Here is a 26,333-nt window from a genome sequence, read left to right as displayed (position 1 = left end):
GGTGCCACTGCTTCCTGACCTGTCACAGTTTGCTCCATGCTTTCTGTTGGGCTGTCATCACAAGCCAGGAGGATGGACCAGATGCTACTTGTCGAGGGCTTCAAGGACTAGCGCTGTCCAAACAAAGATGTGCTCTTCTGCAAAGGACAACTGGCTCCAGACAAGCCTGACAGCAGAAGCAAACTGACCCAGGCAGCAGCCGGGCAGCAAGGCCGGGACGATAAGGAGCATTCTGAGCGGCTAAAAAAAGGCTTGGCTGCTGGCACCCCAGCCCAACCTTTCCACAGCTCACTCAAGTGGACATGGCTGCCATAAACAAAGGAACCATCCAAATGAGACTACTTCCGAATTACATCATAGCCCCCATGTGTAATGCAGGCTTCCAAAGAGGAATCCCAAGCCTAGGAGCTTTGGAGTTTTCTACCTTCTACTTCTTGTCCCCCATCCCTAGCACTGGCTCCAGAGTGAGATAAGGACTGAGAAACTACAGTCCGTTACGGCTAGAAGAGACCACAAGATTATCTTTAGAGTTCAGTGGTTCCCAAGCTGGCTATGTATCTGACTCACCAGAGAAGCTGTTATAAAAATTCAGATTATCTCCCAAGAACTGATTAAGTCTAGGGCATCGAGGGGCTTTATGTAGCTGCTCATCTGGAGAGGAAAAGTAGCTTAGAGTTTCACCGCTAGGGCGTCCAATGAGTAAATCAGGACCCTGCCCCCAGTTCTGTACCTTTTCCACTACTCAGCACTGCCTCTTGGGGGAATGGAGGGAAATGAAGATGCCTGGCTGTGGGCACATAGTCGGTACTCGTCAAAATGGGATCCAGAAAGCAGAGGGCTGGTGTGGCCAGATCTCTCCTGGCTGCCAACAACATTAGCCTGTCTTTTAAAGAGCCTATAAAATTGCCTTCTAATAATCTGGAGTACACTTTTTAAAATCAGAGATGTAAGAACAGTTGTAACTAAATCTGGTATATACCTATAAGGGAATATTATTCAGTCTTGAAAAGGAATGTAGTTCTGACATGCTACAATATGAATGAATCTTGATGATAGTATGCAAAGTGAAATGAGTCGGTCACAAAAAGGCAAACACTGTTTGATTTCACTATATTAGATACTGAGAGCAGTCAAAATCATAGCGACAGAGAGTTGAATGGTAGTTGCCAGAGGCTGGGGGCAGGAGAAATGGGCAGTTATTATTTAATGGGGACAGGGTTTCAGTTTTGCAAGATGAAAAGAGTTCTGGAGATGGTTGCACAAGAATGTGTATGTATTTAATATCGCTGAACTGTACACTTAAAAATAGTTAAGAAAATAAAGCTTATGTGTATTTTACCATAATTTTAAAATTTGAGGGGACAAACAACTATTTGGAAGAACCAAGGATACCAGTCAAGAAATAGATATCCCCCCACCAAAGATAGATTGATGTGTCTATCTCTCCCTCACCCTTCCTCTCTCTGAAATCAATAATTTAAAAAAAAAAAAAAAAAAAAAAAACACCTTTGTAAAGAAAGAGCTGGGAGAGGTAGAAGAAGAACAAGTACAATCCCCAAAGCAGCAAAGAACTATTCACATTCAATGCAGGTATGCAAATTACGTATATGCACAAGTATTAATAGCACCCCTAAAAAGTCAGTGTTCTCATTAAATTTTACTAATTTTAAGAGGGCTTAAAAATATTATCAAGAGTTGTTCTGCTGAAACCGGTTTGGCTCAGTGGATAGAGCGTCGGTCTGTGGACTGGAAGGTCCCGGGTTCAATTCGGTAAAGGGAATGTACATTGGCAGCTGGTCGATGATTCTCTCTCATCGATGTTTCTAGCTTTATAACCCTCTCCCTTCCTCTCTGTGAAAAATCAATAAAATATCTATTTTTTAAAAGAGTTGTTCTGAAATTTAATTAAACTAGCATTGTAAAAAAAAAAAAAAAACATGTCTATGAAGATATAATATATAAAGAACTTACTATGCTCCACCATCAGAGACTATACATAATAAAGGAAATGCAAAAAATAAAAATAAATAAGAAGAAAAGCCCGAACATTTTACTAGCTAAAATAATTATTCATCATTAAAAATCCTGAAGGTGAAAAGGAATACTTGAAGGTCAAAAGCAATTTAAGTAATCAGTAGATTAAATGACTCACACATACTTACTGTATAAATGTTACATTGTAGAAGTGCCAATGAACCCAAGTGCACTTTGCCTAAAGGATACTTTTCCTGACCTAGTGGAGTGACTTGTCACTCTGATTATCTGCATAATCACTACAAATCAAAGCTCTGATAAGTCCTGTATTTTTTTTTTTATAAATTGTCCTTCCGTAGTAATAGTAGGATCATTCCATATTTTGTCTGGAAACAAAATGTGATTTCCAAACACTCACCTGAAAATAAGTGTTTTCCCCTCCCTGGGATTAATACTAAGAATTGTCACTGCCTTAGGAAAGAAAAAAAGAGAGAGAGAGAAAGAGGCTATAATGTTGTACTGTTTAAATAATTAAAATATTTCCACCATTATTAATGGCTAAAAGAAGTTCAATAATAAGCAATATACAGTGCATTAATGCTGTGCAGAAATCAAGAGAAGATAAAAACCAGAGACAAAGGCTAAATTGGGTTTTGCTTCTCATAACATTTCTTTGATTATACTGACCTCTAGTGGCTCTTGAAGAATTTTTTTTCTTTTTTAATAAAGGGCTTATTTTTTCTTGGTTGTATGCACTAATATTACATCACATGGGGGAGAAATCCTTTCATAATGTATATAAATCACATTGTGCATTTTAAATACCCTTCAGTTTTATTTTTTTATTATACCTCAAAACTTGGGGGAGGGATATCATATCACCAATAATAAGTACAATGATCTACATGCCGTCTTCAAAAGAATAAGGATGATTATAGAATGTGGAAAAGGGTAAATTATATTTAGTTCAAGACATATGACTACTCTAAAGCTTTAATATATTCATTTAATAAATATTGACTTCTATGTGCAAAGCACTAGGTCTCAGAGGTACAGGTATAAACAAGTCCCCAAAGACTATAATCTATAACGTGCCATCAATTCAAAGTTACCTGAATGAACCAAGACAAGCACAGAGTGTTATGGGAATGACTGGAGGGCAAAATCAAGCTGCTTGGATAACAGTGAAAAACAGTCTTCCAGAGAACAGCACAGAAAGGGATAAGACAGATAAGGCTCTGGGGTAAGTCTAATAGACTTAAGGGATATGTGTTTAATACATGAAGTGCAAGGATAAAGGTAGCACTTAACTGAAGATGAAGGCTAAAGAGGTGGGCAGGCCAAATTTTGCAAATGTCTTTGTTTTAGTACCTAAATTTTTTTTTCTTTTCCCCCTACCTAAGCCATATGATAAGTCAAGTACACAAACCAGAAATTCTATAAATCTTCTCACCTACAATCTTACATCTCCTAGAAGTCTTTCTCCGCTATTTTATCCTCTGATACTTATTCTGTTCACCATTCACTGAACAAATTAATCACTCAGATGCCACCATTACCTGAGACTTCCCGGCCTAGTCATTGCATTGGGTGGTTTCCAAATGGACCAGTGATGGACACCTGACCCAGGGAAGCCCATCTACCCATAAAGATGCTTGCTTATAAAGCTTTAAGGACAGTGTGATTTAGCTGAGCCAATGTGACCATTCCAGATTTGGACCAGAGAACACCTTAAAGGTTGTCAGAAGTGTCTGAAGAAAATGGAGCAGACCACAAGAGACACAGGGAATACCTGACCCCAAAAACATCGGTGCTCATCCTTACAATAAATCCTCTTTATCCCAAGGTAGTCTCAATGAGACGCCATCCTTGGAGGCATAGATGGACCTCGGTAACTCAGCACCTTACCATTCCACTGCCCTCTGTTTTTTCTGTCTCCTCTGTGTCATTTAACTTTTATCGTATTATTCTTCTCACCATAGGAATGGTCTTTGAAGACAGAGATCACATGTTTAGCTTCCTTGTATTCAACATAGCACTCTAAGCCCCCAACACATATTGGATGGATGGATGGATGGATGGATGGATGGATGGATGGATGGATGGATGGATGATGATGGACAAACAAAAACGAATTCCTAAATACTTTATAGTGAAATCAAAAAGTGGGAACTGAGAATAAAAGCTAACTCCTTAAACTCACAGTCTGCTTCCTAATCCTCAAACCCTATCATTCTCCATACACTCCAAACCTCTCCCAAATCCCAGACACATGAGGCTCTCTGCCTCTACACAATTCCTCTCTCCTAAGTCTCACAAACACCTGCTCTTTCCTCCTTCTCTACAAGTTCAATTGTCTACTCCCCCAGTACCCATCACCCCTGCTCTACGTTTCTATAACGCCTTGTACATGCCTCTACACATTCTCATTTCCCATCTGTCTCCCTTTCCTGGCACAACTTCTCCACAAGCCCAGCGTGCTCATCATCTTTATGCAGATGCTCAAAAAACAGGTGCTAACTAAGGTGACGAGTTCTGCTTTTAGGATGTGGTTCCAGAAAATGTTAGCCAAAGGAAAAAACTGTTTACTTTTTTATCAGTCACTTGGTACTTTTACCTTACCTCAGGTCTAATGCTAATAAATGCTTGTTCCTTCCAATACAATGGTTCTCAGTGGAGAAGGGGAGGGCATTTCCCCCCAGGAGACATTTGGTGAAGTCTGGAGACATTTTTGATTGTCACAACTTGGAGAGAGGGGAGACCACCACTGGCATCTAGTGGTTAGAGGCCAGAGTTACTGTTCAATGTCCTCCAATGCAAAGATCAGCACCCACGACAAAGAATTTTTGGCCCAAATGTCAATCATGAGAAGCCTGTTTCAATAGAATATCTTTGAAGCTCTTATTCACAAATTTATGTTAGTAAATTCAAAGGGAAGCTTTCCATGGATCTTCAAACATCACATGGTGATGCACAGGAGAACACCTGAATAACAGATGGTGTTCTAATGCCCCTGCCTGGTTATATCCCAAAGCTACAGGAGTTAGCAGCAAATAAAGGAAGCAGGTGGAAGAGCTAGGGGTGCGGGGTGCGGGGGGGGTAAGAGATGGACCAGGGAACAGAAGATGGATTTGGCTGTTTAAAGTCATTGTGTTTTATGGAAGCATGGAACAGTGTGGAATCTCGGGGGGAAGGTGGGGGAGGGTGGGTGGGTGGGGAATAATCAACCAAAGGCCTTGTACGCATACATGCATAACCCATGGACACAGAGACTAGGGTGGAAGAGGTCTGGGGCAGAGGGCAGGGGTGGGCTGAAGGTGGTCAATGGGGGGAAAGGGGCCATATGTAATACTTTCAACAAAAAAAGATTTAAAATAATAACAAAATTAAAAATAAAGTCACTGTGTTGTAAAACAAAAATAAAAATAGGAGTCATCATTCTGAGATATAAAATTTGTTAAATAATACCTATGTATTCATTACTTAGTTTTAAAATACTCAATATATGCAACAAATAAGTAAAATTAACATCATTTAATCAGTTTTATACTAAAAGGTGAAATGTTTTAACCTAGAAACATTACATCATAGAAAAAGACAACAATAATTGACACTCATATATTATAAGTTAACCCATTGAAAAACATAGTAAATTAAAAACAAACCACTTAAATTGTCGGGATGTTCAGATTAATGTTTTTCTGTTCATTGAGTAAATGACTTTGGATATATTTCCCCACCTGACCTACTTAAATCAGTTTAATGTTTCCCCTAAAAATATATTTATACTCACATTGACTTGAGCTCTAATGAACCATTCACCAAGCACTGGATGGGAAGATAATTGAAAAGTTTTTGAAATGACTCCAAGGTTACCTTTTTCTGACAACCACTGTTGGATCAAGTTGTACTTGGGGTCCTACAATGAAAATCATACATGTTAATTATATAAAAGCTGCCTGTGTACATACATACACTATCTACTTATGAGCAATCCCATCAGCATTGATGTTTTGTTTGTCCCAAAATATGGCACAGAGATCATTTTTTTACAAAGATGTCAGTTCTATACCACTAAATAAGACAAATCAAAGTTTCTTCTTTGCTCATATTCTCCTGAGAATATCTTGATTCTTCTCAACCTTTTAATTCCAGGCATCATGTTTCTTCTACATGAAACACTACAACATGCACATCAGCAAACCTGTCTTGTTGTTGTTTAAAAATATTCCACTGTACAGATAATAGGTCTCAGACTATGTGTCAGACACTCTGTCTAATCATTACCATTCAAATACCATTCAATCACTAAAATTCTCCTTCAGGGCAGGATTAGCTAAAAGTATAGTTAAGAAAACTGATGCCTAGAGAGGTTAGGTAAGTACTCAACTATAAGCGATTAGCATGCTCCAATATTATAACACTATTAGAGGCACTGGACAAACAAAACAAATTCATGCACTGGAAGGGGGGTCCCTCAGCCCAGCCTGCCCCCTCTCACAGTCTGGGAGCCCTCAGGGGCGGGAGGTGACCCAGCAATCAGAGAAAGGTGACACCCCCATCACACCTCTGCTGCTGCCACTGCTGGCAGTACAGCCTCAGCTGGCCGTGGTTACCTGAGCCTCAGGCTGCCCTGAGTGGCTGCGGGGGTGGGGGTGGGAGTTATGGGATTAGGGAACTCCAGAGGCAGGCACAAGGCAGGGCCAGGTCTTCCTGGGGGTGGGCCCAGCCTTGCTGCACACCTGCCACCCCAGTGGGGCTGAGGGGACTGGGTGCAGCCATCTTGTAGCTGTGGGCGCCACCATCTTTTAGGGCAGGCAGTCAATTAGCATATTCCCTCCTCATTGGCTGTGAATGCTGCCATATTTGTGACAGCGTGAGGGTCCATTAACATATTCCCCCTTTATTAGATAGGATTACATAGTAAAATTCATGATTCAAGCCCATTATCTTTTAATTCAATAATAGTGTAACCCAGGGGATGTATAAAAAACACTTACTTATTCCTATACTCTCCCAGACAACAATCCCCTCTCACACCATTCATCTAGCCAAACCAGCAGTCATCCCTGATTCCTCTGACATTCCCAGCCCTGTCATCTCTGTGTCTTTACTGTCTCCCTAATTTGTCTGCTTTTCATCCTCCCATATAGCCACCAGGTCCTTGTTTTCTAACTATTGCAAATAATCTCTCTCCTCCATTACATCTTCCCCACTACTAGCAGTGTTATCCCTAAACACAAATCTGAGACTGAGGCTAAGTGGCAGAAATAGTCGGCACAATTCCTGGTATATAATCAGCAGTGAATAAACAGCGGCTATGATCATTCTCTTAGACCACTAGGTCACTAAACCTTTTGTGTTTACCTAGTGTAGAATGCGTTCTACACTACTTTGCAGTTTACAAGGCTTAGTAAACTGACCCTCTTTATATTTCTAGGCTCATCTTCCTCCAAGCATACAGATTTGTTTGCATTTTATCCCAAAAGCTCATGCATCTAGGCCCCTACAATTGCTGGATGGAATACCCGCCCTTCCTTGTCCAACAGGTGAAATAAGCACATGTCTTGCCTCCAACAGGCAGAAATGACCACCTCCTGAAAAGTCCCTAGGAATCTGGAGTTTATCTCTCTTGAATACATATTACTCTTTGAAGTATTCACTAGCTATCTGGAGGGGTGGGGGCTGATATTTTGTTTGTTACCGACCAGATTGTGAACTCCTAAGAACAGGGATTAAATACTTTCCCTTATTCTCTGTCCTTTAACTAGAATCACTGGGTTTAGTCGAGTTATTAAAAGCCAGAAGAAATCTCTCTCCCCAAGTGAAGGAGAAGGTGAAAGTCAGGAGCAAGCACAATGCTGAGAACCGAGCAGCCAGAAACTAATTGTTAAAAACCAAAGACCAAAAAGCCCATCAAGAATAAGCAGGTCACACCGTCCTTGGCCAACTCCTGGAGCAGGCATTGTAACCAGCAGCTGGCTGTCCTCTGCCTGCCCCAGCACGGTGAATGGGAGGGTTACGGAGTTAAAGGCTCAAAAACAAAGGAAGAAACACAAATAGCTAATAAATACGTGCTGTCTAATAATTCTTTAAAAAATGCAACTGAAAACAATGCAATGCCATTTTTCTTTTGTCAGACTGACAAAGATAAAAAAGTAATAACGAGAACTCCCAGGGCTATTGAAAGCATAGGGGAAGGAGTGTTTATACTCTGCTGATGTGTTACTTTGGTGAGGCTGCACATTTCTCCCAGGTGGTGCCATGGCCCTACAAACCAAGGAAGTCCGAACTGAAGGCTTTGATGACTGAATATGGAGGATCTGGAAGGCTGGGAGTGAATGAGATAACCCCTCTGATTTCTCAAGCCTGTGTTGAACCTACCCCTGTCACCAACAGGCAGACATAAAGAATGCAGAAACACCAGTAGTCTTTGCACAGCACATCGAGATTTCAACAGGCCATGCATGGTGGCATCACAGCAGAACCCACCATTTGCAAGGGACCCACACAGCCAGTGCCCCTGTCTCAGTTAGAACAGCTGCACAAGGAGAAGCTGGAAAAGCCACCCCCCCCACCCCCCATCCCCCTACCCCCCGCCCTTTGAGTAATGTCTAGATGGCTCTGACTCTCCGTCAGCTGCTTCCACAGCACAAAGCCAGCTGCCTGTGCCAGGCTATCTTGAGCAGTACATTCCCTGGTTGCCTGCAGGAAGTATTTCTGCCACTCCCTGGAGTCCTGGAAAATGCACACACTGACTGTCCAGCATGTAGAATTAGAGAAGCTGAATCACTTAAACAAGGTGCCCTCATCTGGCCGGGAAGGAGGTTCTGGTTTAACCACTGCTGCTCCAGGTCAGAATGCCACGGCACAGTGAGGACGTGTCCCCATGCCAACACCTGTTCCCACATAAGGTGATTCACCTGTGCCAGGAGTAACAACCTCCTTCAAGAACAGAGGCCAAGGTAGAAGCCAACTGTGCCAGCTTCCATCACAGTGTCCAAGGCACTTACTGCAATAGTGTTAGGCCAGATTGGCTGGAAGAGACCAAAATTAGGGCAGAATTGGACAAGCAAGGCTCTAAAACCCCTTTCCTTCCTGAAAAGATCTGTTACTGGGTCAGGAAAAAATGAATAAGACCCAGTGGTTTAAAAAAAACAACACTGAATATTTTGTGACATGCAATATAGCTACATCCTACAGTCAGTCATTCTTGGCTGAGCAAGATGGGCCCCAAAAAAGTCAGCCGGGAGAGAGAACCAAGATGGTGGCGTAGGCAAATGCTTGTACTCGCTGCCTCCCACAACCACACCAAAATGACAACTAAAATACAGAACAACCATCACCCAGAACCGCTAGAAAGCTGGCTGAGTGGAAGTCCTACAACTAGAGAAGTAAAGAAGAAAGGGCACTGAGACTGATAGGAAGTGCAGAGGCTCAAACAGCTGGTCCAGCACTCTTGTGTGCTGCTTTTTTAATCAGGAGGGAGATCGCCTCTGCAGAGGCCACCAGGAGGAGCAAGGGGTCCCAGCCCGACACCAGACACCCAGCCCAGGATCTCAGAGCTGGGAAAAAGAAGTCACTACAGGCAGTAAGAACTACAGGCTGTAAAAACCAGTGCAGATTGGGGCTGAGTGACACACAGGCTACTAGAGATGCAGCTGCTCCTCTTAAAAGGCTGGCACCATGAACTGAACTTACAAGCTCCAGCTTCCTCTGAGTTCCAGTGCCAGTTGAGGCTCTGAGGAACCCAGAAACATATGAGGAGAAATCGGACTGTCTGGCATCAGGGCAAGAACTCGGGGGAGGCTTTCTTCCAGATGGAGATGCTCGTAGTGGTCGTGTTCCCATGCTGGGACCACCCTGATGCAAGGCTGAGTGGCAGCCATTTCTGTTTGCCCTGGTGGTTCCCTAAAACCCCAGCTCACCCAAATTACAACCCCAACCAAGCTGTGAGCAATGGCTTTTGCATATGAATGGCCTGTCCTTTCTCAGGTTAAAGACCTATCAAACAAATTGAAGCTGGGTCAGGGAACCCCAAACCTATCAATAAAAGGCCCAAGACCAGGCAGGTACCAGCACCACCCTACCTTGCTTCATAGCTGGTTCTCATCTGGGCACGTCCCAATCCCATACAAAGAGGAGGAATCTGCAGATCTCTCTGTAGCTCCTACTGGGTGGCCCCAAGCAGTGGATGACTTTTCACCTCCCTGGTGACCCAGAGCCAGTGTACCCAGTGGTCAGTGTGATTACAACTCTACACATCCATAAGCAACACACTCAAGGGGCAGACTCAGTGAGCACCAAAGCCCCACTGAATCAAGTCCTGCTCCATAAGAGTGTCTCCTGCACAGCAGCTCTCCCACTGTAGTCACAGCTGGTCCCCTCAGCCAATTGGCCTGAAGGTCAATTCCTCCCAGTGATACCAATAGCAATCAAGGCTCAACTACAGCAAGACTAAGCATACAGCCCACAAAGGGTGCACCTACAGTGTCCACCTCAGGAGACTGGGGAGGCTGAGCCTCTGGGCCCTATAGGACACCTACCACACAAGGCCACTCTATCAACTCAAGAAGACTTAGCAGCTCTACCCAATACATAGAAACAAACACAGGGAATCAGTCAAAATGCAAAGACAAAGAAACATGTCACAAATGAAAGAAATGGAAGAAAGCAAACTACTGAATATAGAGTTAAAAACCACAGTTATAAGGTTACTCGAGAATCTTCTAGAAACCTCCAAGGGACTTAGTAAGACTTTCAAGGACCTTAGTGAGAATGCCAAAAAATGGAAAAGGACCAGTCAGAAATTAAGCATACACTGACTGAAATAAAGAATAATATACAGGGATTCAACAGTAGACTAGAGAATCCCAAGAATCAAATAGATGATTTGAAATATGAGGAAGCAAAAAACACCCAACCAGAAAAGCAAAAAGAAAAAATAATCCAAAAATATAAAGATAGTGTAAGGAGCCTCTAGGACAACTTTAAGCATACCAACATCCAAATTATGGGGGTGCCAGAAGGATAGAGAGACCAAGATATTGAAAACCTATTTGAAGAAAACTTCCCCTACTTGGTGAGAGAAATAGACTTGAAAGTTGAGGAAGCACAGAGAACCCCAAACAAGAGGAATCCCAAGAGGAACACACCAAGACACATTATAATTAAAATGCCAAGAGCAAAAGACAAAGAGAGAATCTTAGAAGCAGCAAGAGAAAATCAGTTAGTTACCTACAAGGGAATGTCCATACAACTGTCAGCTTATTTCTCAATGGAAACTATGCAGGCCAGAAGAAAGTGGCAAGAAATATTCAAAGTGATGAATAGCAAGAACCTACAACCAATCTTACTCTACCCAGCAAAGCTATCATTTAGAATTGAAGGTCAGATAAAGAGCTTCACAGACAAGAAAAACCTAAAGGAGTTCATCACCACCAAACCAGTATTATATGAAATGCTGAAGGGTATTCTTTAAGAAGAGGAAGAAGAAGAAAAGGGTAAAGGTAAAAAAAAAAATAAATAAATAAATAAATAAATAACAACAAAGTGGCAACAAATACATATCTATCAACAACTGAATATAAAAATCAAACGAATGAAAAATCTGATGAACAGAATATAATCGTGAATGGAATAGAATCGGTGGCATGGAAATAGAACAGATTGACAGTTCTCAGAGGGAAGGGGTGTGGGGGTGTGGGAAAAGATTAGATAAAGATCTTAAATGCATGTATGCATTACCTATGAACACAGACAATGGAGTGAGTGGTGAGGGCCTGTGGCGGGGTGGGAACCGGGTGAAGGGGAGCTGTGGGGGAAAAGAAAAGAAGGACCTCTGTAATAATCTCAACAATAAAGGTTAATTTAAAAAAAAAAAAAAAAAAAAAGTCAGCCAGTAGCCATCAGATGCACTTCTCTATTTAGCCTGTAGGTGGTGCTGTGTAAGGGGAATACAACTATCCAAGTCAGGGGCTCTTGTTAAACCAAGTCCCACTTTTTTATGAGAAATTTTTCCAAGAAATCAACTCAACTATTCCTCATTGAATAATGTAGAAAGCATCACTGTCTGATGAAGTCCAGCCAAATGATTGTTTTCAGATGGAGGAGTACAGGGTGTGGGCATCCGCATCAATGCTATGACCTGGCCTCTGCAAGTTACAAGGAAGGAGGCAGTAGACTTGTCTTATGTCTCAGCCTCACTACCTGGATGCAGAGAGCAGAATATAGCCACCTCCCCTTCACTGTTCCCAAATACTTTGCGTTCCAGGTGGAATTTTAGTCTAAATTCCACTCCCCTGAGCCAAGAGTGCCACACATGGGCCAAGCCAGTAGGATCTCTCAGGACCAGAGGCAGCAAGAGGAAGGTCTCTCTAACTGTTTCTGGGAAAGTTGAATGTGGCAGGTGAAAATTAGATAAGAGCAGAAAGAATCTGCAAATCAAAGGTTTCAAAGGCAGGTGCTAGAGCAGAATTGAGAGGCAAAATTATAAAAATGCATGGAGCAGCTGTCCAGAAAGAGCAGGGTTAGCTCTGGGTTAATGGCTCAAACAGGCACTTTATTCAGTGCTGACTTTATGGTAGAAGAACTGGATGTGTAAGCAGCTAAAGACAAGCAGGCATTTACCTTTACCCATAGTTTCTGGCATAGACTAAGTTTTCAGTATATGTGGATAAATGATAAAGGATGGTGCGAATGGAATCCATAAAGCCCTGCTCAGAGAGTCATGTGAATTTAGAAATGCTATTCACTATGACAACCTACTTTATAGATACTCCAATACACAGCAGGGGCAGAAATTCACAGAGCCGCCAGCTCTGAAGTAATCCTAGTTTAATCCAGTAAGTATGCATGGAGCACCATGCCAACCAACGTGGTATTTACTACAAACACACCATGGCTTTAAGTCTTGTGTACACATGTTTCTTTGCTTGATTTTTGTCTGTTCAATTAATAACAAATAAACTAAGAATAGAAAGTCACTGAACTAAAAGCCTGACTTTGCCTCCTATTCTGTTATTCATCAGAGCATTGAGGGTAACCAATGTCCCGGATTCCTGGGACCAGGGACTTTCAGTTTTAAAATCAAGAGAGTCCCAGACAAACTGGGACTCGGAGTTGGTTGCCTTATTTCCATGTTACAATTTAATGTCTAGCATTCTCCTTAGCTTAAATATAGAAACCACATCCAGCTGGGTCTCAACTGTCTTCAACTTGGTTCTCACAGGAACACACTCAGTCTGCTAACCATGCTACCTCCAGATAATTGGAGTGTTCAAGCACGAAAGGACCAGTGACTCCCTGCCAAAGGAGGCTCCTACAATAATAATAGCTGACATTTAGTGAGCATGTACTACCCTGTCTCCCCGAAAATAAGACAGTGTCTTATATTAATTTTTTCTCCCAAAGTTGTGCTAGGTCTTATTTTCAGGGGATGTCTTATCTTTCCATGCACTAGGTCTTATTTTCGGAGGATATCTTATTTTCGGGGAAACATGGTAGGTGCCAGGCACAGTTCTCAAGGCTTTACTTGAATTATCTCACTTAATCCTCACAAAAAGTTTCTGAGATATTATTACACACTAGTGGCCCAGTGCACAAATTTTGTGCACTCGTGGAGGTGGGAGAGGACCCCCAGCCTGGCCTGTGCCCTGTCACCATGCAGGAGCCCCGCGACCCATCACCCCAAAGAGGTATGCCAGAGCCAGGGGAGGCCTGCGAACCCTCAGCCAGGTCCACAGTGGAGGGGCTTCTCCATGCACTTGCAGACTCTCGGGCTGGTGCAGGGGGCAGGGACACGAGCCTCATGCCTTCAGGCCGGCACAGGGGGTGGGAATGCATGAGAAGATAACATACAAAACTTACAAGAGAGTTTCAGTAAGATGGCTCGAACTCCTCCCTGCTGGCATCCCAACCAATTTGCATATGATGCTATTATTTGATAGATTTTACAGATAAGGAAACTGAGTGTCAGAGAGCTTAATTAATTTCCTTAAGATCCCACAACCAGAGCAGTTCCTTTTCAGATTTATGTCATATCACATTATGCCTCTACTCAGAATTCTCCACTGAGTTCTCATTTCACTCAGAATAAAATGCAAAGTCCATGTAAATGGCCAGCAAGACCCTGTAAGACCCCTCCTCCAACCCACTTACCTGTATCTCCTAAAACGGGTTCCCTCATTCCCTGGGCTCAGGCACACTGTCAGAGTGTGGTTCCCCCAAAGCTCCTAACAAGCTCCCACCTCAGGGCCTATGCATGTGCTGTTCCCTCTGTTTGTATGAGCTCATTCTTTTATTTCCTTTAGGCCTCTGCTCAAATAGTATTTCCCTGACAACCCAATAGGAAATAGCAATCTCTCTCTTTCGCTCACTCCCTCTCTCTCTCACACAAACAAGCGCACACACACACACACACACACACACACACACACACACATAACTACCTATCTGTGTGTGTGTGTGTGTGTGTGTGCGTGTGTGTATGTTTCTATTGTCTATCTTCCAACTGAAATATAAGCTCGATGTCAACAGGGACCTAAACTGTTATGTTCACTGCCCTCTCCCAGCACCTGGAACAGAAATTCAATAAATGGTTAACAAATAAATAAATCCATGAAGAAACCAGGACTGGAACCCCACCTCCCCCTCCTAGAGAGAGCATTCCATGTTGGGAGGGAAGCTTGTCCACGGGGAATTCTAAGATAACATGTATGAAACTTACAAGAGAGCTTCAGTAAAATGGCTCGAACCCCCCCCCCCACTTCATTTCTGTCTGCCACTTACCATAATTTGAATGTTTACAGGGGTTTTGGAAGGTTTGAAATCTGAGAAGAGTGTAACAACACGAAACTTCACTTCTTGCTTTGGCTTGTACACGGTTTTGTCTGTTTGAATGAAGACCGTCATTCTCTTGCTGTCAAATGATAAGCGTGTGCTATTAGAGAATAAAAGCTCATTCGGTGCATGTCCAGTTACATGGAGCGCATAGATATCATTTACACTGTCCATAGGTAACTAGGGGAAAAAGAGATCAGACATATCAAGGTCTCATTATTTTACATCAAAAATGTTTTTAATTATAAGTAGATTTTAAAAATGCAAATACATAGTATTATCGAAAGTAACTGCAAGGTGTACCAGAAAAAGTAATTGCAAGGTTGAAACATTTCATCCTAGGCACCTAAGTTAAACAATTTGCTTTCCTTTAACATCCTGTACTTTGCTCTCCAGTTAAATCACAGGGTTCCTGGAACGTGAGACACATCCCACAGCTCACGCTCAGCTGCCAGTCACCTTGTCATTTCCTATCCCAAGTGCAAACTTTCCCTCTCTGACAGTCACTGTGGGTCAGAAAATCTATTATCCTTCAACATTCCTTTCCATGCCACCCACCCACATCCAGGCCATCAGTCGGTGAAAGGCACATTTGCACAAGATTCGGGCTTTTGCTATCCTCTCGCAAGCTCTGTTCTACACACTTCTCTTCCTACACCTTGTGCAGTATGTGTCACAGTCCTTTTACTATTCCTAGTAACAGAAACCCCACTTCCTGAATATAATTTCTAATAAAGCTTTCAATAAATATCGCTATAGCTACATGCAATAGAAATAGCATTATATTAAAGACACATATAGAATGTCAGGCTTAGTATTTCATATAGTTAAGACTTAAAAGAATAATAGTAGCCAAATTTCCAGCTAATGAGAGCTCGGATGGGTGCAGTTTATACTAGCATTATTGGAACAGGTCCAAGTGCCCTTATCCTGTCTAAATGCCTTCTCTTCTCAGCCTTTCTGCACTTCCGGTCGATGCAATTACAGATTTCTTTGAGGAAACCGGAAAGCTACTGTGCTTTAAGCTGTGATTCCTGAACTTAAATCCCACCCCTTTCTGCTAGGACAATTCTACTACACAAAATTTATTTCAGTCTTCTCGCTGTAATGCTCTTCCAACTGTGTGACATACACAGACCGGTGGCCAGCATCTAATGTTTTAGGTTGTATTAACACAGTCTAATGTTTTATTGTCACCAAGACTCCCCACTTTTGCCTGCTATGCCCCCTCCCTCACCTCCACTTTATTTAATAATATAAAATAAGTATATTTCTTCATAAGGAAAGCACAAGCATAAATAGCTAAGAAACATAATAGCCATGGAATATAAGTAACTTTCATAAGGTACTGTTTGGGAGGAATAAATCCTCAAGGAATCTTCCAAATTGAATGTGGTTTCCGAATGTGCTTGACAAGTAACCTTCAGGAGGTAATGGAGGAACCCAGCTCATCAGTAATGCTGACCCTCCCTAAGCATGGAATGTGTCAGGGTCAAAGTCATCAGTCATCTATTCGCAGAAGAGTAGACCAAAGCGCACCTCTTGCTGGATGCTGTGCTTTACTGCACATTAGTGTGAAGCTCCAAAACAAAGCACAGTGATAAGTAGGATTCGTTCACAAATAACATTTATTCATCAGATTCTATGACTCTCTCAACAAAATAACAACCCTTTGCATTTCTGTATCAAAGCTGACAGCTCTGTGACATCCGGTTTCCCCTCCAGGGGACCCGCACCATTATGAAACAGACACAGTGTCGTATCCCCTTTTCAGGGCCGGGTTCTAGGGTGAGGTGCGTGAAGCTCAGGTATAAAGCTTAAGGGGGTACCAAAAAACTCGGTAGTAAAGATAAATAACAGTATTTTAAATAGTTTAACATATCCAAAATAATACAAATAATTCTATTATGAACAAAAATGAAATTTTAAACTAAGACAGAAGGAGAAACAAGTAAATAAGGGCTGCAATAGAGGTGGGGCAGGGAGCACATTGAGGGATCAAGGGAAAGTTACTGATGTTTCCTTTTGCCTCAGATTCCAACAGGCTCTCCCCTGTTCCAGGATGAGGAGACTAAGGGATGGAGCGTGAATTACACACTCAAGACTAGGGCTCATTAAGGCAGAAGCAGGATTCAACCAGCCCAGGTTCCTTGCACTATTAGTCTGGGCCAATTTCCTTCAGTGGAGTTCTCTATTTTACAAGAAGAAAGTCTCACCGAAGCCGATTTGGCTCAGTGGTAGAGCGTCGGTCTGCGGACTGAAAGGTCCCAGGACCGATTCCGGTCAAGGGCATGTACCTTGGTTGCGGGCACATCCTCAGGTAGGGGGTGTGCAAGAGGCAGCTGGTTGATGTTTCTCTCTCATCGACTTTTCTAGCTCTCTATCTCTCTCCCTTTCTCTCTGTTAAAAATCAATAAAATATATATATATATTTTTTTAAAAAAAAAAAAGAAGAAGAAAGTCTCTGCTACGAAAGGCCTAATAACCAATCTCCGTGAAGGAAGATTATTCTTACATAGTCTGAAGGTGCAACTGAACTCAAGCCAATTTCACAAGGAATTTAACTGGATACAGAAACCAACAAAGTGTTAATGTAGTTAGTTCACCGATGAAATGCACATTTCTGAAAACAAAAACATTTCAATTGATACTTACGGATGGAAGAATAAGTCTGTTGAAAGAGCCTAAAAGGGAAGTGAAGGGGGGGAAAAAGAGTCATGATTTGAATCTGAGGATATAACACAGAACTTGCAAGACTCCCCTAAAATTCTTGATGTGGAAGGAATCATAAGCTTATTTGGTCAAACCAACACAACGTTGTTAATGCCCAGAGCACCTGAGATATTATTACTTATCTTTGTGCCAAATAATTAAGGAAAACTGGGCCAGACTTAAATGGCTATTACTGGGTGAGCCTCTCAAAAAAAATTAGTAAGTTTTACGTCTCTTTTCCATTATCATTTCTGTTGGCATGGTTGTTGCAGCTCCTGGTGCTGTTTTAATATTATACACACTTGAGCAACGCTTCAGAGAATCTACAGAAGGAATCTGGGGTTTAGTTCTTATTTCTCATACCCTCCTGATAAAGCAAGAAAAGGAAGGCATCAGTCATGTCAGTGGTGAGCTGGGACTCATAACTGGCTCATCAGTATTAGAGTAATGCAGATTTCTTTTTTTCGTGTAACGTTTCTAAACATGGGACTGTTAATTCAACTTGTGTCATCTTTTTTCATCAGATCCATTTATTTCAAGGGAAAAATTGTTTCATGTTAAAAATAAAAAATTACTTATCGAAAGTTCCCATTTAAGTGGCACAAATTTAGAAAGGTGACAGAACCTCAGTCCCTTCATTCACTTAAGAAATATTTATTAAGGAACCACAACAAACAAGACAAACACAGTCCCTCTCCTCCTGAAGGCCACATGTGTCTAGCCCATGGGAACAGAAAGTAATAGGACATTGGACTAAAAATGTTTTGGAAAGAAGGAGAAACAAGTAAACAAGGGCTGCAATAGAGGTGGGGCAGGGAGCACATCGAGGGATCAAGGGAAAGTGCCTAGAGAAACTGAGCCACAGGCGTGGGTTGTAGGAGAAGGAGAAGCTAGCCAGGTGAGGAAGGAGACGAAGTGTTTCCAGGCAGAGCCGCAGGAAAGGCAGGAGTAGAACATGAGCCTCGCAAAGCAAAGCCCTGGGTGAGACCAGCAGGGAGAGGGGAGTAAGGGTGAGGACCGGATCATGAGAGGCCTTTTAGACACGGTGAACCCTCTCCAGGACTGTCCCAGGTTACACTGCTATCCTAGCACCCTGAGTTAGCATTTTTGCTGGACCTTTTTTTGTTTGGCCAAATATTGAAGCATTTTGAACTGGGAGGAGATAAGAGAAAGGGTCAAGTGGTCAGTTCTAAGCTTCATATTTTGTTTTATTATATGACAATAAAATCTTGATATGTTCACTTCAAAAAAAGAAAAATAAAAAAAAGAGATTGAGAAGCTCTATGATATTGTAGCAATTAAACTTGGTGAAACATTCAAAAGGACCACAAACAGAGGCAATTCACTTGACAAGTTTTGTCTTATAAAAATATTTGTCAAAAGAGTCATGGTACTCTATAGGCAAAATGACAGACCATATGAAATACTTGGGCTGAAACACTTAAACATTTCAATATGGAAATAAGACTTACCGTAAAGCTACAGTAATCAAGAGAGTGTTGTATTGGGAGGAGGGAGGGGGAAGAGTAGAGACAAATAGATCAAAGGAGGAGAATAGAAAGCCCAGAAATAGACCGCCTAAAATACAGTCAGTTGATCTTTAACAAGCAGCAAAGGTAATACAATGGAGTAAAGATAGTCTCTTCAACAAATGATACTGAAACTACTGGACATTACATGCAACAAAAATGATTCTAGACACAGCCCTTACAATCTTTACAAAACTTAACTCAAAATGGATCATAGACTTAAAGGTAAAATGCAATACTATAAAATTCCTAGAGGAAAACATAAGTTAAAAACCTAAATGGCCTTGGGTATGATGATGCCTTTTTAGATACAACAGGAAAGACCTGATGTATGAAATAATTGATAAGCTAGACTTCATTCCAATTAAAAACTTCTCTACAAAAAACAATGTTAATAAAAATTTTAAAAAGCCAGACTGGGAGAAAATATTTGAAAAAGACACATTGATATAAAAAATATACAAAATATAAAAAATATACAAAATACTCTCAAAACTCAACAATTAAAAATATATATATATCGATTAAAAAATAGATCAGCCTAGCTGGTGTGGCTCAGTGGTTGAGCATCAACCCATAAAGCTAGAGGTGACTGGTTCAGTTCCCAGTGAGGGCACATGCCTGGGTTGCTGGCTGGATCCCCAGCAGGGGGCGTGCAGGGATCTCATCAATGTTTCTACCTCTCCATCCTGCTTTCTTCCTCTGAGATCAATAAAGACATATTAAAAATATAAAACTAGACTTAAAAAAAAAAATAGGTCAAAGACATGAACAGAAACTTCACTACAGAAGATAAACAGATGGCAAATGACATGAGATGTCCCACATCACAAGGAAATGGAAATTAAAACAACAAGATACCACTATATACCTATTGAAAGAGACAAAGTCCAAAATACAACACCAAATGCTGACCAGGATGTGGAGCAATAGGAACTCTCACTCATTGTTGGTGGGAATGCCAATAGTACAGCCACTTTGGAAGACAGTTTGGTAGTTTCTTACAAAATTAAACCTTCTCTGCCGAAACCAGTTTGGCTCAGTGGATAGAGCATTGGCCTGTGGACTGAAGGGTCCCAGGTTCGATTCCGGTCAAGGGCATGTACCTTGATTGCGGGCACATCCCCAGTAGGAGGTGTGCAAGAGGCAGCTGATAGATGATTCTCTCTCATCGATGTTTCTAACTCTCTATCCCTCTCTCTTCCTCTCTCTAAAAAAATCAATAAAATATATATTTTTAAAAAGACAAAAGTTAAACAACTGATCACACAAATACTTTTAAAAGAATTAAATTTACTCATACCATATACTCCAGCAATCATGTTCTTGGTAATTTACTCAAAGGAGTTGAAAACTTATGTGCACATAAAAATATGCACACCGGTATTTATAGAAGATTTATTGATAATTACAAAAACTTATTTTTTAAATTGATTTCAGAGAGGAAGGGAAAGAGAGAAAGCAAGAGAAACATCAATGTGAGAGATCAGTTGCCTCCCACACGCACCCTGACTGGGGATTATATCCACAACCCATCTCTACACTACTCCTCTCCTCTCAGTGCTTTTGTTCTTTTATTGTCTTACGTTGACTATTGTAAAAATTCCACAGCCTGGAGAGCCTGCTGGTGTATGTTGATGTCACCCTCTCTCAGGGGTTCAAAATCTGTCATCTCGGATTCCTTTCTCTCCTCAACTTTATGGCTGTTGTCCTCAGAACCTAAGGTTTCTTCTCCCATAATGTTTCTCCCAACCCTTAGTTATATTAAGCACTGCAGCAGTGAAACTAATTTTAAAATAACTCATGCTATACAACAATTTCTGAAAAGAATGTATGAAAAATAGAAAATTTCCCAACTCTCACATCAGTTCTTCACTGTTACGATACATTTGAAGTTAATGTCAAGATCTGAAAAATTCCTCTTCAAAGCAAAGTAAAACAATAACAACATCTAAGGCTGGGTTCCAACTCCAAGATGATGATTCAAGTGCAAGAGGTTTTGTAGGGAGTGCCAGGGAAGGGAAGGGAAGGGAAGGGAAGGGAAGGGAAGGGAAGGGAAGGGAAGGGAAGGGAAGGGAAGGGAAGGGAAGGGAAGGGAAGGGAAGGGAAGGGAAGGGAAGGGAAGGGAAGGGAACAGGACTAGGGAGAGGAAGGAGAGAGAGAGAGCTGCAGGCTCAAGAGACGTCCACAAGGGGCACTCAGAAGCAGCCATAATCCTTTCGAGTTGTCCTGAGTGGGCTGGACCTTCACCAAAGGAGGGGTGCCTCCACCCAGGGAGGGGTGCCCCTCTGGCAAGGGGCCCTTGTTTAGCTGATGTAATCCCCGGAGGGCGCGGGCCCTGAGAGTCTGTGGCAACACTCCCAGAGCTTGAAGCAATGAGCCCTTCATCCCTGAAGGGCTGTATCTGGGTGGTACAGCAAGGCATCCACCACAAAGTCCCACACTGAAATAAAACTAAAAAAAATTAAACTGCAGTGAGCTGCGTGCCCCAGAAAACCGGCACCCTCGATTATTAAGAGTTATTTATTTTTCATTACTTTAGGACACATCATCAGGGTTGACTATTTTGTCAGCCTAGTGACCGGAGGAAACAATATGCTTCCTTTCTCTCAAGGCTGACACACGGCCTACCTCTCACCACTGGCAAATTACTAAGTAGGAGGCAAGGGGTGGGGGTGGGGGGGGGGATAATTTATGTTTATCTAAGTGACACCAGGCAAGGCGAAAATAAACAATAGCTGTGGGTCTACAAACCAAATAAATAGTAGTTTGATCAATTGGAGGGCAAGCATGTTAGCAATCAAAACCAGCTCCCTAGATTTGGAGTGCAGGAGACACCATTTCATAGAACTTTTCTTTTTAATGCTGCTCTTAATAGAGTTAAATCTTTGATGGATTTCATCATTAGTGAGAAAGTGGAACCACATGCCTGGGACTCCCTGCTCTGCCACGTGACCATGTCCATTCACAGACCCAGGGAAGACAGAGGCAGACACAGAAGCTACCCCCAAAAGCTAGCGTGTAGGGGCAGGGATGCCCACCCACCCCTGACTCTTGCTGGCTTCAGTGACTCAAGGATGAGGAGAGAGATCCCACTTAAGGCCCACGCACTGCTCTCATGTGTCCTTATTAAAAGGCCAGCTTTGAGTACTTGACATTTTCTTTTGACTTGTTGTCTTCCCTCTAAATTTACAAACGCAGCTTGGAATCTCCTAGGCAATTATTAAGTCTTATTTGAAAGTCCCAACATCCTGGCAATAACGTACACCATCAAAAACATAAAACTGGGGGTGGTGTAGACGAGGGATAGTAATCTCTTTCTCTGCTGTTGCTAGGTTGAGGATGAAATACACAGTATTTACAAGTTGTTGTGAACTTTCCTCTCTCTTTTGGCAAGGATCCACTCAGACACGGGAAACAGTCACCGCCCCACTAAACAGTGTGCATGGCACTCTTTGAAATCACCGAGAAAAGATACACTCTGCTACACAAAGTCCTTCTTACCCCGACTTTGTAAAACTCAGATCATTTTTGTGTATAACCAGAAAAAGTCCATCTAAACCCTTCAGACGCTGCCTCCTTCCCAGTGTCACCACGCCACTCAAAAGAAACCTTGTCTTAAGGCTTCACGCTTGGCACAGCCTGAGAGCTGGCCTTTTGACTTACAAATAGAGTCAATGCTATTTTTAAATTGTGTAATAAGCATACACAAAAACTAACCTTTCCTTAACTTTTTAAACACACTCTCTAACACCATATGCCGCCTCTTCTGACATCTGTGCTCACAAAATAGCTCTGCAGAGAATCGCTGGAAGGAAGGAGTAGTGTGTAATTGGAAATCCACTAGGTCCAGGAATATCCTCTACGGGGGAAAAAAAAAAAAAAGATTTTCTACAATCTATATGCCTGACTCAGTATTTACTGTTTAATTCTTTTTAGCAGCTCTCTGCTATTCAGTAATGTACCGTATAGTGATAAACTTAGGTATAATACTTTTAAGCTGGAAATTTTGACCTCTCTACCAAGTTATTAAACATTCTCTCATCATTCAGCAATTCCTTTGATTGCAATGGACAAAGGGAGGGGGGAAATGGTGTTTTCCACCAAAATCCATGGAGGATAAAACCTTAAAATATAATCTTTCTGCTTCACAATTTAATGTCACTTTAAGAGGTAGATAACTCATCAGTGAACACAAGCTATACAGAAAACACAAGTATTTCAAGCAAAATGAGCCAAAAATATCTCCTTTGGTTCCTTACATACTCGAATTTCTTTCTCTCCTGCCTCCCTTGTTTACAAATACCTCAATAAACATGAGTTGCATAAATAACCTTTTGTCCCATTTAGACTGCTGAGTGTAAATTGGGTCAAACAGAAGCCCACTAAAATTAAAATAAATAAAAGAATACAGTATAAACTAGATGTTCGGTTCAGTATAAATGAAAAGAGTGAAGCAAGGCTATGGGCTGCTACATGCATAGGGTAGTTATTACGGCGGGGGCAGCAATCTATGGCCCCTGGGCCAAATCTGGCCATGACTGTTTTTTGTATAGTTCATGAACTAAAGATGATTTTGCATTTTTAATTAGCTGGAGGAAATAAAAAGAACAGTATTTTGTGGCACACGGAAGTTACATGAACTCCGAAATCAAGTGCCATAGGTAAAGCTCCGCTGGTACACTCGTTTGCTGTGTGCTCTCCATGGCTGCTTTCACCACCAAGGGGAAGCTGACTAGCTGCCAAGAAGACCATAAGGCCACCAAAACTGACAGCATTTACCCTCTGGCCCTTTACACCCTTATAGTATGGTTCTCTTTTGAGGGAGACTTCTTCCTTCCTCAGGGAACACAGAATAAGGTTGAAGGCCCACTCAAGTCAGAGTCAAACAGCCATCAAGAGACCTGACCCCATGCCCCAGGCTTGAGGGAGGCATCAGTACTAATATCTAACTCTGGGAAACGTCAGATACAGCACATCTACACTCTCAAGTGTTCCCAGGTGCCAGGCACTATGATAATGTTGAAAGGCAGTACACTAAAAAAGCAAAGAGAAATGGGTGAAATTATTTTTAATAACACATTTTATTTAACCCAATATATCTCAAATCTGACCACTGAACATGTAATCAACATAAAAATTACTGAGCTTTGGTGAATTTTTTGTACTAAGCATTCAAAATCCAGTATGTATTTCACACACACAGCCCATATCAATTTTTACGAGCCACATTTCAAGTGCTCAGAACTACATGTGGCTAATGGCTGCTATATTGGACAGTGCCGTTTTTTGTGGTTATTGTTTTCTAAAGGTTTTTAATTGATTTTTAGAGAGAGGAAGGGGGAGAGAGAGAGAGAAATATCAGTAAGATAGCAAAACATTGCCAAAACCGGTTTGACTCAGTGGATAGAGCGTCGGCCTACAGACTGAAGGGCCCCAGGTTCGATTCCGGTCAAGGGCATGTACCTTGGTTGTGGGCACATCCCCAGTAGGGGGTGTGCAAGAGGCGGTTGATGGATGATTCTCTCTCATCGATGTTTCTAACTCTCTATCCCACTCTCTTCCTCTCTGTAAAAATTCAATAAAATATATATTTTTTAAAAAGATAGCAAAACATCATTCAGCTGCCTCCTGCACACCCCCTACCATACCTGGGCATGTACTCACAACCCTTAGGTACACGGGGATGAAGCCCAACCAACTGAGCCACACTGGTCATGGCTGCACACTTTTAAAGTCTCTCTAAGTCTCACAACAATGCTCTGAGGTAGGTACCATTATTATTTCCATTATAGAAAGAAATAAACTGAGACTTAGTGAGATGAAGTGACTTGCCCCAAGGCCTCGTAGGTAGTAGCCGGTAGTGTTAAGGGTTCAATTCCAATGTGCCTCCAGGGCCCCCATTTTAGTCCCCTGTGTTCCCCAAACTATACACAACAGACCCAGCTAATTCTTCTGAAATATTAGTCCAAGCAAAACCTCATAATCTTTCCCTGTCCCTCCTCCGTAGCTTAGTGCAATCTGGTGTTAGTATTTGGATGCATCCACTCTTCCATCCTTTCTCTCTTATCCATGTTGTTACTACTTCTGTCCCCTATATAACCCTGTAGACAATCATTTCTCCTCAACCCAATGGGCTCACTTGCAGGCTTCATACTACAGTCCCCATTCTCATGTCCATGGAAGACACAGCTAATCTGTCTATTCCAATAAACCCAGACTTGATCTTAAAACTGTCATCAGCACAGCACTCCAAGCAACCTCTACCATCAACTCAAGTTGCCACATGAAATGAAACCTATCTTTCTTCCCTAAGAGGATAAGAACTTCATGTGATCACCAAACATTTATGCCACCCAATATTGTGCCAATATACAATTTGGGCCTAATAAAATGTTTAGAATTCTCAAAATAGTAAATGCCCTGTCTTAACTAACTATATTCTTGAGGATACTTAACACTTATTTCAGTGGAACTTAATTTATAATACAAAATCAATTCTGCCAATTACATTTTCATAAATGTAAATTCTTAGCACTGCCCTACCAAAAGGAAGTTACTGAATGCTAAAAAAATAAAAAATAAAAAATAAGAAATAAAAAACAAAAAAAAACAAAAAACAATTCTTGCCCTGACTGGTTTGGCTCAGTGGAAAGAATATTGAACCTGCAGACTGAGGGTCGCGGGTTCAATTCTGGTTAAGGGCATGTAGTTTGGTTCCGGGCACATCCCCAGTGGGGAGTGTGCAGGAGGCAGCTGATAGATGTTTCTCTCTCATCAATGTTTCTAGCTCTCTATCTCTTTCCCTTCCTCTCTGTAAAAAAATCAATAAAATATTTTTTTTAAAAGCACACACAATCTTCCTCCTTGTTTATTTCCAAGCTCTTTACCACTCTGGTTTTCAGATTTTAATTCTTTGAGAACTAAAGACCCACAGACCTTCCCACTACCTCCCTCCACCAACTCTTCGTCGATCAATTTCATCCCCACCCTTGCAAGAAAAGCAAGTCAAATCATGGAATTTTCCTAAGGGAAGTAAAGAATAGACAAGACAGAGCAAGATCAGGACCCAGTATAATTATTTCCTTCTCAAGTTTTGTCACTGCACCTTTGGTGTGATGGTCATCTTAGCCCAGACCAAGATGATGAGGAGTTACAATTCCACTTCTTACTCACACTGACAACAATGGAAGTAAAAAAAATGCCTCCCACCCCAATCCCTCAAGCTTCAAGTGAGGCAACCACTTTGGGGAAGCATAATTTGTCACCCAAAAATAT

The 26,333-nt window shown here is 41.7% G+C and overlaps 1 protein-coding gene across 1 annotated transcript in view; it reads right to left on the bottom strand.

Annotated features, from left to right (window-relative positions):
- CD109 (CD109 molecule) overlaps positions 1 to 26,333 on the bottom strand; it is a 109,703-nt gene that overhangs the window by 72,823 nt on the left and 10,547 nt on the right. Inside the window, exons 4-6 of the mRNA XM_084889227.1 lie at positions 17,470 to 17,498; positions 14,764 to 14,994; positions 5,768 to 5,893 (exon numbers count right to left, since the gene is read on the bottom strand). Coding sequence (XP_084745353.1) covers positions 5,768 to 5,893; positions 14,764 to 14,994; positions 17,470 to 17,498 — 386 coding nt within the window. The remainder of the gene's footprint in view (positions 1 to 5,767; positions 5,894 to 14,763; positions 14,995 to 17,469; positions 17,499 to 26,333) is intronic.

Source organism: Pipistrellus hanaki, assembly GCF_964339955.1.
Source record: "Pipistrellus hanaki genome assembly, chromosome: 7".
Lineage (NCBI taxonomy): Eukaryota > Metazoa > Chordata > Mammalia > Chiroptera > Vespertilionidae > Pipistrellus > Pipistrellus hanaki.
The sequence above is the reverse complement of the archived record's forward strand: the minus strand, read 5'-3'. Positions and strand labels throughout refer to the sequence as shown.